Raw genomic sequence first — 11,022 nt, forward strand, 5'->3', positions numbered from 1 at the left:
ACTAAAAGATCTGCTAAAAAATAAAATAAACTGAACTGAAGTACGTTGTGACGCAGCACCGTCTCTATAAATGATTGACATGAAGGGGCAGCCAATAACAAGAGCTTTACTCACACTGAAGGATATTTAACATTTACTGTTGTCCATAAAAAAGGTCAAATCTGTAGCCTGGAAGATTATATGTATTTTTTTTATTTATGGTGAGAAGAGAATCTGGTACATAAGGCACAACATTCATCTGGAGTTATTTTGTAGTCCCAGCAGTGACACAATCTTGCGAGGTAAAAAGTTAATTATGCATCGATTACACCGTTTTCTCTCGCATCAAGCTTGTTTTGTTGTGACATTTTCATAATGTCTTTATAGAAAGAGCTCCGGCTAATTTTCTTTCGTTATCTGGAAATGAGGCTTCAAGCTCTCTTGATCGGGATCGTTCACGAGCTCATCTTTAGATAACAGATCTCAAGCTTGTTTTGACGTTATAATTTCATCATATCCAGATAAGATTTCAAACCCGGTAAATTATAGTCTCTAATAAAAGATCTCTAACTCTTTTTTTTTTCAACACAGCTGTCACAACTTTGGATAATTAGACCTCAAGCTGGAAACATTCATGCTATGTCAATGTTTTAAATCCTTAGGCTGCTATCAAGGGTCAGAACAACAGCGTTAATGAAAGCAGATGTGACTCCAGCATTACACATTTCTGCACTATTGTCATGTGAACAAGAATCAGAAAACCCTAGCGAATGTAAATTATTGCAGCAGCTTCAGTTCAGGTTATTTAAATGAACTAAGTTGTTTAGTGCTGCAGCACATATTTTTACAGAAGGTTTATTTTAAAGTAATAACGTCCGTTTTTAAGGTCTTTAACAACCTGCTCCTGCCCTACTTAGGCAGAGCCTCTCCTCCTCTACACCCACAATCAGTCAGTGATCAGGTCAGCTGACCAGTTGATCCTGGTTTCCAGCTCTATTCATGTCGGGACATGTCGGAAAGGGTGGAGTCAGAGTTAAAAAATATATATACGCCCATTAGAAGGAGGGGGTCACTCCATTGACTGGAAGTTGGCTGCCATTCTGCTGGCGTTTGACTGGGAGAAGCCATTTTGAATGGCTGCTACTGTAATAACCTCGAGGTGGGGTTAAATATCTATAAACCAGGAAGCGTTTTGGGGCATGAATATCAGAAGAAATGAAAGAAAGAAAGCCAGCTGGTGCAATCTGATTATACAAGAAAGCATTTTCTACCATTTAAAGGAAATTAATTTCATTTCAATTCAGTTTATTTCTATAAAGCCAATTCACAACGCATGTCATCTCAAGGCACTTTCCAGTTCAACCAGATCATCCAGTCAGATTGATTCAAAGTTTTCTATCTAAGGAAAACCAGCTGATTGCATCGACTCATTGACTCAAAAGCAATCCCTCACACTAAGCATGCTTGTAGCGACAGTAGAGAGGAAAAACTCCCTTTGAACAGGAAGAAACCTCCAGCAGAACCAGGCTCAATGTGAGCGGCCATCTGCTGAGGCCCACTGGGGTTCAAGGGGACAGAAGCAGACATAGAAAAAGAAGCATAGATACAGAAAGCAGCTGTAAAAGGCGGCCCCATCCAGGAAACACACAGCCAGGCAGACGAGCTCCGAGCCAGCTCCCATGTCAGAGGATGAAGAGAGCACATCCAGTTAGTCACAGTCAGAGAAACAGGACTACACTGAAAAACAGGCCAAGCTCCAACATCTAGAAACAAAGGTGTTGATGGCAGCAGCACAGCTGATATTTCTCTCCAGGATGGAGTCACAGCCAAACAGGAACAGACCAGATGAAGCTACTATGAGAAAAAGCAGAGAGAGCAGAACGTTAGAGATTGAACTAACAGATTCTGCAGAGTGGGAGAATAGAGATAGAATGAAGCAGAATGATGAAAAAGGGGTCCCTATGTCCTCCAGCAGTCTAAGCCTATAGCAGCAGAACTATAGAGATAGCTCAGGATAACCTGAGCCACTCTAACTGTAAGCTTTTAAAAATTAGTTAAAGTTAAATTAGTTAGAAGTTAGTTATTTATTCATCTAGGTTAGTATTACATACAATAATATAATTGATTAATCGTTAATATATTATATAAATTCTTAATTTCAGTCAGTTTGTGTATTCTCATAAATATTTGTCCTTGTGCAGCCTGGTGGATATAGTGAGTTGACTTTGCAATAGAATTATTCCAGTTCTCCAAAATATAATCTATTACCGCGACTTTCTTCCAGTTTCTTCAACTGGCTGCCATGCATGATTAAATGGAAGGATATGAGCTAAAGTATATACAGTAACAGCCATTTAAAATGGACTTTCCCAGTCAAACGCCAGCCGAATGGCGGCAGACTCCCATGCAACTCCCTGCAAAATCCCCTCCAACTTCCAGTCACTGGAGTGACCCCTCCTGTTCCTGGGAGTGCATATTCTTTTACTCTGACTCCACCCTTTCACTGTCTGACCAGGAGATGGAGCTGCTCTTTAGATCTTAATGTCCACAAATCATGACAGAATATTTTAGTACCAGGATTGATGTTTAAAAAGGAATCGTAGGGGACCAGCCAAGCTGGAAAATGGGGAAATTTTGAATGTCTACTAGTGTATAAACCAGGCATCCCCAAAGTCAGTCTTGGAGGGCCGCTGTCCTGCAGGTTTTAGAGGTTTCTCTGCTTTAGCACAGCTGATTCTGATGATTGCAGTTCAGAAAAAGCCTGTTAATCAACCATCAATGTGAATCAACTGTCCTGGAGCAGGAAAACCTCCAAAACCTGCAGCACAAAGACCGAAGAGGTCCGACTTTGGGGATGTCTGGTATAAACCAAAGCCAACGCTACCTCCTACTAACGCCACCTACTGCTAGCTTATAACAGTGTTTATATACATAATAAGCCCAGTGTAAAAGTACAGAATTGTCAAAGATTTAATTAAAATAAGCTGCAAATTAAGAAACCTCCCCTAACAGTTGGAGAACAGCTGTCTGACGTATCAGAGCGACTTCATCAAGCCAGGAGGGTCTGAAGATGCAAATATTCTTCCATGTTCAGATTGATTGTTTGCTTCTTGCTTATATAATTCCTTAAATAGCCACCTTGTTCCAGCAGTTTTCTCCTGGCTCCTCCTGTTCATCCGGATAACACATTCAAGCCAACATTAGCTCTAATCTTAAACTCTTATGTTGCGCTATGGCTGGTAGAGGATGCATTTTTCTTCATCAGCAGCTGCTCTGACACTTTAGATTCAGGTCAGAAGGATGGGAGCATCTATACGATGTTCGACAAGCTATCTTTGGTAACAAGAACTTTACTGACTGAAGCAGAATTGGTTGAAGACTGAAGGACTTGCAGAGGTTGGACTTTAGCTTCACATAATTAGTGTTTTCCTAACAATAAGGAACATATCTACGGGCCAAACGTAGCTGTGATAAATGGTGGCTGCTTCATCAGCATTTTACTGTATTCTGTGAAGGTTATTTAGGGTTTCGAGAGGTTTTCTTACTCTCATTTCATCTTATCCATTAGGTATGCCACCATATTCTTTTTTTAGCTCGGAGCTAAAGAACATGCATGGAAAAAAGGCTAACCTTGTTGGACTGGATGAGAAAGGCAGTGATATATGTCGTGACTCTGTGCTTGTGATGGGAGAGTGGGTATATCACTGCGGTATTTATGAACGGCCTCGGGTCTGAACCTGAGTGATGTCACTCTGGTTCAGGTGTGCTCTGTTGGAGGAGGCTCGGCTGATTCATCTGGGCCCCTGGAAGCAGTTGTCAGCCGGGATCTGAGCTGGTTTGGGAATCTAATCTGGAAAGGATTGAGCATGTCTCTTGTGATAACGTACACCCTGCCCGAGAGCCTGAAGATCATATCGATAATGTAAGATTTATCAGGCCGCGCTGCGGCTCGAATTATGAGCAGCCGTGCTCGGTGAGAGCAGAATTGGACAGCAGCCCTTTTTTTCCCCCACCTCTTTCAGTGATTTAATTCCTCCTTCTACTGCCCATACCTCTCCCTTAATACAATTCACACCCAGGCTGTTTGTTTTGCTTTTTCTGTTTGTTTTCTTTTAAATAAGCGGACATTCCTATTGGATCAATAAGCGTTTGTCTGTATTGCCTCAGCAATACCTTATCGGAATTATCTGAGGATTGCGGAAGGTGTGTGAAAGCCGCCGTCAAATATGAAACATTTACAGTCAGAAAGGCCGATAGCGCTTAAAGTCTGCCAAACCAGTAGCTGAAAGAGGCCCCGCTGGGAGAAGAAACTTCTGCTGAAGCTCTGAGGAGACGGCGTGACATCGGACCGGATGTCCGACCCGCTCCAGTCATAGCCGTGCTGCAGACATATTAGCCTCATAGGGACCCGTGGGGTTCAGACCGTCTCACGGCCAAACCTTTCCGCCATCGTGTCTTAACCTCTGCTTCTGCTGGACTTATTTACATGGTTTAACACAACATACATCAAGCTGTATGTCTTGCTGTTTCCTTTAGGGGCTTTTTTCCTCTCCTTTTTTTTTTTCTAATTCCCGGTTGATTTGGTGCCCTCAGTCCTTGGCTGGGTGTGCCTTATCTGCTCCGAGCAGACCCTCATTTGCAAGCAAGCAGTGGGAAAAAGGAAAAGAAAAAAAAAAAAAAAACACGAAGCAAAGTAAATAGAGGAATATGTGAAGTCAAATAAATAAATAAATGAGGCAGCCACATCTTGTCCTGTCTTAGAAGGAAATTGGAAGGATTAGTTCCAAACCAGCAGCAATGAAAAGACGAGGGTGTGAGCCCAGTGTGCAGCCTGGGTAAACAAGCACAGGGGAAGAGACCAAGCCCCTCCCACCCCCACTGCTCCTCACCTATTCCATTCAGTTAATCAAGATGACAGCGAAGAGAGGAGCAGAATTCCCCAACCTTTGAACCTTCCTTTGTGAACCAGCTTGTATAATGCAGGAAGCCCACGAGGCCGACGAGGGGAATAATTGATCCTGCGAGCGACTTGAAAGAGTCGCGCATCAAACAAGCATAACTGTTCTGCACTTCTCGTCAATGATAGATCAATGACTGTCTGTCTTCTCTGTGCCTCTTGTCGTGCAGCTATGGCAGAGTCTATGCAACAGCAGACCCCTACCACCACACGATTGGCCCTGCCGCCACATACAGTGTGGGGACCATGGTAAGTCTCTGAGAGCGCCGTCTCCTCCTGTCTGCACCCTGACGCTAACATCATGATGATAGCTAGCACACGCTGTAAAATAAAGACCAGAGGCCATAGTGGACGCTGGTTTTTATTCACCTATTCTTTCATTAATTGATTTAGTTTTTGTCATGCTCTCTGGCACACCCTAGTGGAGCTGAGCAGTACTGTGAAGCCCCCCCGGCATGTGGAAGTTGGCTCAGGCATTTAGTGCAATAAACGTATGTTCTGCCACACGAGCTCACCATCATGCATCCATGAATTGACACGAGTTCTTCCTGCAATGCGAATGTTTTTCCTTTGTTTTTCATTTGACCAACTCTGCATTTTCAAGCTTTTTTCTATTTTGATTTTTTTTTCTTCCATCATTCAACTCCGAGCGAGTTGGCTCATCTTTTTTCTTTTCATTCAGCCAAACCTAAAGGGATGAAGTTCAATCGTTAATGTCTGTTTTTAGCTAGCTTTTGCAGCTACTGTAACATCAAAGATGAAAAAAAAAAAAAGAAAACGGCTCAACCTTTTTTTATGAAACTGACAGTTTCTCTTTGGTTTTGTTTTATGGCGAGGAGGGGATGGGACCGGGCTCGCAGACCAAACCCAGAGATTAAGGGCCATCAGACGCATGCAGCAGCGTGCCGTGGGACATAAACCAGAGAGCAAGATAGAAGGGGGTGGGGAGTTGCCTGGCCGTCCTCTTCTGCCCAGTAGCCTGATGGGAGGCGTGCTCTCTGCTTGAGAAATAACTAAAATTTCCGGCATGCATGCAATTTTTCAACTGCATAAAAAAACAAACAAATAAAGCTTTAAGTTCCCCGGTGCAGCTGCTAGCTAAAAGCTTTCATTAATTAAGACATTTCTTTCTCCCTCTTCATTTACTTAATTAAAAAAAATGTGCTTGAATGTTTTTTTTTTATTCTTTCTTCTTTTCCCTCCAAATTTCCTTCCATTTTTTCCTCACTCTAAAAAAAAAAAAGAAAAACGTGCTGTCGATTGAAAGTAGACGACGGGATCTGGCCCCTAAAACGATCAGAGCTAATGTTTGGTGTGTGTTGGGAGCTTGGGAAGCTCAACAGAGACCCGAGAGAGTGTGTGCGTGTCCACGTGCGTGTGTGTGGTGTTAAACAGTGAAGCTGCTGGGAGATGCTCTGCACAGAGGCCAATATCTAATAAACTCCTGAGCTAAAGAGGAAAGACCCATTTGGTTCCTAATTCTTTAATCATATTTGATTAATGCTCCTCCAGCAGAGTGAAGTCATTTTTGCATTTAAAAGCTATACAATAATTAGTTCCTCTGAGGTTGGAAACTCTCTTTTCTCATTTCCAGCTTGCAGATGCATCTAATATGAATAAAAGTTTTGCACAAGCAGGAGGACTCCCTGAAATTAGCCTTTGAAGGAACACACTAGCCTTTGGAGTTTATCTGAATTTCTAATTGCAACAGAACCACATAGAGATGAGAGGAGGGACTGTGTGCGTGCGTGCATGTGCAGGTGTGCATGCATAGGCCCACTTGCATGCTTTTATGTGTGTCTGCCCTAGATATCCTGAGCATGGTGCTAAATCTAAGGGCTAATATCCTGTGGTGGGTTGCCCCTCTAGATAGGTGCAGGCACCTCTGCTAGACATAAAAAAGGAGCTGTGATTAAAGCTCTCTGAACTTCTTCTGCTTTCGGGTGAATGTCTAATTTACAGCCCTGCAAGAAGTGAATTCTCCAGCACAAAAATATACTTATTTCTTTTATTTTTTAATTAGAGCAACTATTAAATTTGGAATTAGTGTTTTTCTATGAGTTTTATTTAAGAAAGGTCTCTTTTTTTTTTCTTTGCTCCTACAGATTTTAAATTACATCGGCTAAGCTCTGAATCCACCAATCTACTTCGGCTCCTGGTGACCCTGTTCCTAACACACACACTCAGAGAGTATCCAGTCAGGCAATCAATTCAGCAAAAAAAAAAAACAATTATCGGCTTAAATATATCAACTATCAATCTGCCTGCTGACCGGTCCCTTCCGGAAAGTTGTTCCAACATGGAAAGTCGATAAGTTTTAAAGGAAGGAAATTTGCAGAGAAAGAGAATCCAACTAAAGCTGTCACCTGAATACTGATTGGTACTTTTTCATCTTTGATGTTGCAGGCTAGCCTATACAGAGGAGGGTACAGTCGCTTCACTCCCTACTAAAAGAAAGAAAAAAAGCGAGAAAACACAGAGAGACATTACTACCCCACCCCCAAAAAAAAAAAAAAAAACTATCTTTAGAAGAAAAAAAACAAAAAGTCAAACACGTAACAAGCAAACAGCCGGTCCTTGGTGGAGAGCTAAATCAAACAAAAAGCTTCCAGGTCCACATGCTGAGCCCCTTCCCCCAGAAACGCTCTCAAGCAGATATTTCTACAACAACCTCTTTGATGTCATCATTGGTCTGCTCTTGTTTTGTATTCATTTTGTGCTTCTGGTTTTCTTTTGGAAACTTTTATGCACATGTGCATTATCTTGACTGCTGTATATGGGTGCTGTGTCACCATAACCAATGTGAGCCTACTGCAGCACGCATGGTGCATGCTCAGAGGTGTGTGTATGCAGCTGCTGTCATCTGACTAAGAATATACTGGGCTGTTTCTCTGTCACAGCCAACCCAAAACGGGCAGGAATCGGGTCAACACAAAAATCATTTCCTTACGCAGAAATATGACTAACTGACTCAACCCATGCCCGGTAATTCTTAGCTCAAAGACAGCGCTGCTCTGACTGCTTTGTTTCTACCTTTTGTTTAACATTAGAGTGTCCTACTGTTGTGCACTTGCAGTGGAGCCTTACAAGCTGTACAATGTGGTATGACAGCATGCAGAGTTAAGGGTCATGAAGGTCAGATTTCTGTTTTTTTTTTTTTTTTGGACTCACAGCGCTCACACGGTGGCCGTGTCTTCTGCAAATCGCCCTGTATGCCACTTTTCTGACGTAGTGCCGTTGTGTTTTTAGGGGAATGTAACCCTGGAGGGTTGCGTTCAGGGACAACATGGTGCATAAGTACCGCCAAAGGTAAATATGGAGGATGAGCATCAGCCTTGCCCACTGGCGGCCCATCTCGTCTCATGCTCAGTGGTATTTTTTAATATTTTATAGAACCGATTGGAAGGGGAACAAAAACCAAATGAAGCATGCACTTTAAGCAGCTTCAAAACTGCTTAAAGGGCTGCTCTTCTTTTTTTTTTTTACTCGACCTTGTTTGGTAAAACGTCTCCAAGCTCAGGCTTTTCACATAAACCTCCACCATCCTGGACGATCCTCACATCCTCTCGCCGTTGCAGTGATAAAGTAAACGGAACTTTTGGACCGAGAGAGAAGAGACATCGGGGTTTCTTTTGAACGTCGTAGCTTTTAGAAAATCCGTCCGTTTTCGAGTTAACGTGTCGTACTGGAGCAGAAACCTACGTTTTATTAGATTAAAAACCATGAAAAATCAGTCGAGACTGTAGCCTGTAAATAAGATTTATTACACGACTGTTGTAATGGATTACTGTAGAGAAATTAGATTAGCGGATCGACACAAGTTGCTTTAAAAACTTTGCTTCGTGTTGTAATTGCATATTGAGCTTCTCCAGGTTTTTTTTTTTTATTTTCATTAGAGCCAAACTGGCAGTTTGAAGACGTCACCTTTGACTCTGGAAGCTAAAGATAAGCGTTCTCTTCCATTTCTTCACGCTTCGCCGCCTAAATGAGTAAACTGGATAATGACATTAGCATTACAGTGTGCAGGGCTTTGATTGTCTGAGGCGTACCTTCCCCTAAAATCGGCGTCGGAAAGCCAAATAGTTGCAACGGGGGACTGGATTTGCAGCAGACCCGGTCACGTATCCTACCCCACACACGGTGGGAGTTCATGTGTGCATAAAGACACAGCTCCAACGAAGGGGGGGAAACCCTTCAACAAGTCACTGGTACCTTTTCTTTAAGCATTGCACAAAATGTTTTACCTCAGGATAAGCTAACTAAACTTCACAAACTAGGATCCAGAGCTGCTCACTTCTCAGCATTCAGGACACTTCCTTTCTTACGCAACCAGCACGTTAAACCTCTCCGCAACACTTTGCTCTAAGAGAGGCTAAGATATTTTTAGTTTTTTTTGTTTGTTTGAGACCCCAGGAGAGAATGATAAAACAAGACTGTACTGTTGTTGTGAAACACAACTTCTGTATTATATAGATAGACATATACTGTATAACACATTTTACACTGTATACACAAACACTGGAGTACAGGAAATATCCTAAAAGCACCCAGGCGTTAGGAGATGTGTGTAGAGAGCCACAGCGCTCGCCTCTTAGCCCACATCCAGTCATTGCATCGGCTTCTATCTGTGCTACGTGAGTCGGATTTAAAGAAAATCTCTGTGTAGCTACTGTTAGCTGATTTCGGTGCAGCTATGGAAAAATCGAAGCTATTGCCAATAATATTTACTTTACATGTACTCACAGAAGTGTTTGTGGTCTCAAAAAAAAAAAATGTCTGTTGCACTTTGTTTTTTTTTTGTTTTTTTTATTTATTTCTGTTCAAACTTTCTGAGATGTAACATATTTATGAAATCTCTCATATAAAGCTAGTCATGTTTAGTCCAAATGTTTAAATGACAGAGTAATGTTGTATATCAGAGAAAAAAAAAAGGAAAAAAAAAAAGAAGAAACTTAGCTCATTATGTCACGAGTCAAAGAAAAACTTTATGTGGATATAAAAAAGAAACAAATATTGTTCTTCCTTTTCTATGCTAGTGTGAATGCACCCCCCCCCCCCGACATTCAGGGGTTTTATAAGGAGCGAAACAACCTTTGAGAATTATTTTTAGCGTTTGCAAACTGGAGAGTTTCTCCAGTAAACTCTGCAGCAGAGTTCCTGTGTGGGTGTTCAGTTAGTGACCACTATTAGTAAGCTAGACGGAAATGAATCTTTGTTTTTTTCTGACCTGAATGTGTGTGCCTATGATGTGCTATATAAAGACATAGATATAAAAGTATATATAAATATGCATCAGAATGTTTGACTGTGATGGAGGAATGGGAAGAAGGAAACGCAAACAAACTGTTTTCTGCAGGAAGTGAGCATGACTTCACTCAGCGTCCCCGTAATAACATCACCCGATCGCTCAGAGAAAAACTCATTTATTGGACGTTTTTCATGGATTGTTTCAGCGTTTTGGACGAGGCGGATCTAAAAGCCGCATTAGTCCTCAGGATTCCGACTCAAATGTCAGAATTTCTCCGTTGATTTGCCCCATTTCAAATGCTTACTCATAAATAAAGCTTTTAGAAAACAGCGGCCATTACTGCTCACTGTTCTGATCAGTCAGGTTAATGTCTGCAGCCACCAGAGAAACGGAACGCATCAGTGCTAAATGTACAAGATTATCATTTTCCTTTTCATCTTTTCAAAACAAAGTCTTTAGCTTTAGTGGCTCTATGAGTATCTGGACCTTCCCACCAGCTTTAGAGCTGAGATGTCTCCTTTAAAAGATCTTCACAGAGCACAGGATGTATCTGGCTTTTCTTTTGTTTTCCTTAAACGCAGTTTACTAACTTTTTTCTTCTTCATTCAAATGGAAAGCATCAAATTTAGCTTGGTTTTTATCTGCTTGGTGCCTTAAGATCCATTCTGATCTAAACCGTTGTTCTATTAAACAGAATGAAATATTTTTAGTTTTTAAAATCACTGATGGATGCAGTTTTATTTTAAGTAATCATTATCTGGTATGTAGATTGGCCAGAAGAGAACAGGAGTGAATTTATCGGGCAGTTTCCGGAGCATCCGATATTCTAAGTCACACT

General features: G+C 41.6%; 1 protein-coding gene across 10 annotated transcripts in view; it reads left to right on the forward strand.

Moving 5' to 3' along the window:
• Positions 1–11,022, forward strand: part of rbfox3 (RNA binding protein, fox-1 homolog (C. elegans) 3) — a 548,753-nt gene that overhangs the window by 522,047 nt on the left and 15,684 nt on the right. For 5 of the 10 annotated variants that reach the window (XM_015379413.1, XM_015379422.1, XM_015379419.1 and 2 more), the window contains 2 exons: positions 5,107–5,185; positions 8,186–8,245. In XM_015379413.1, the coding sequence (XP_015234899.1) occupies positions 5,107–5,185; positions 8,186–8,233 (127 nt within the window). In that variant the 3' untranslated portion in view covers positions 8,234–8,245. Of the gene's footprint in view, positions 1–5,106; positions 5,186–5,358; positions 5,416–7,342; positions 8,452–11,022 lie in introns of those variants that run through there. The other 5 variants (XM_015379414.1, XM_015379420.1, XM_015379421.1 and 2 more) reach the window with 3 other exon arrangements.

The sequence above is a fragment of the Cyprinodon variegatus genome, unplaced genomic scaffold (assembly GCF_000732505.1).
Source record: "Cyprinodon variegatus isolate N-32 unplaced genomic scaffold, C_variegatus-1.0 Scaffold191, whole genome shotgun sequence".
NCBI classification, from domain to species: Eukaryota; Metazoa; Chordata; class Actinopteri; order Cyprinodontiformes; family Cyprinodontidae; genus Cyprinodon; species Cyprinodon variegatus.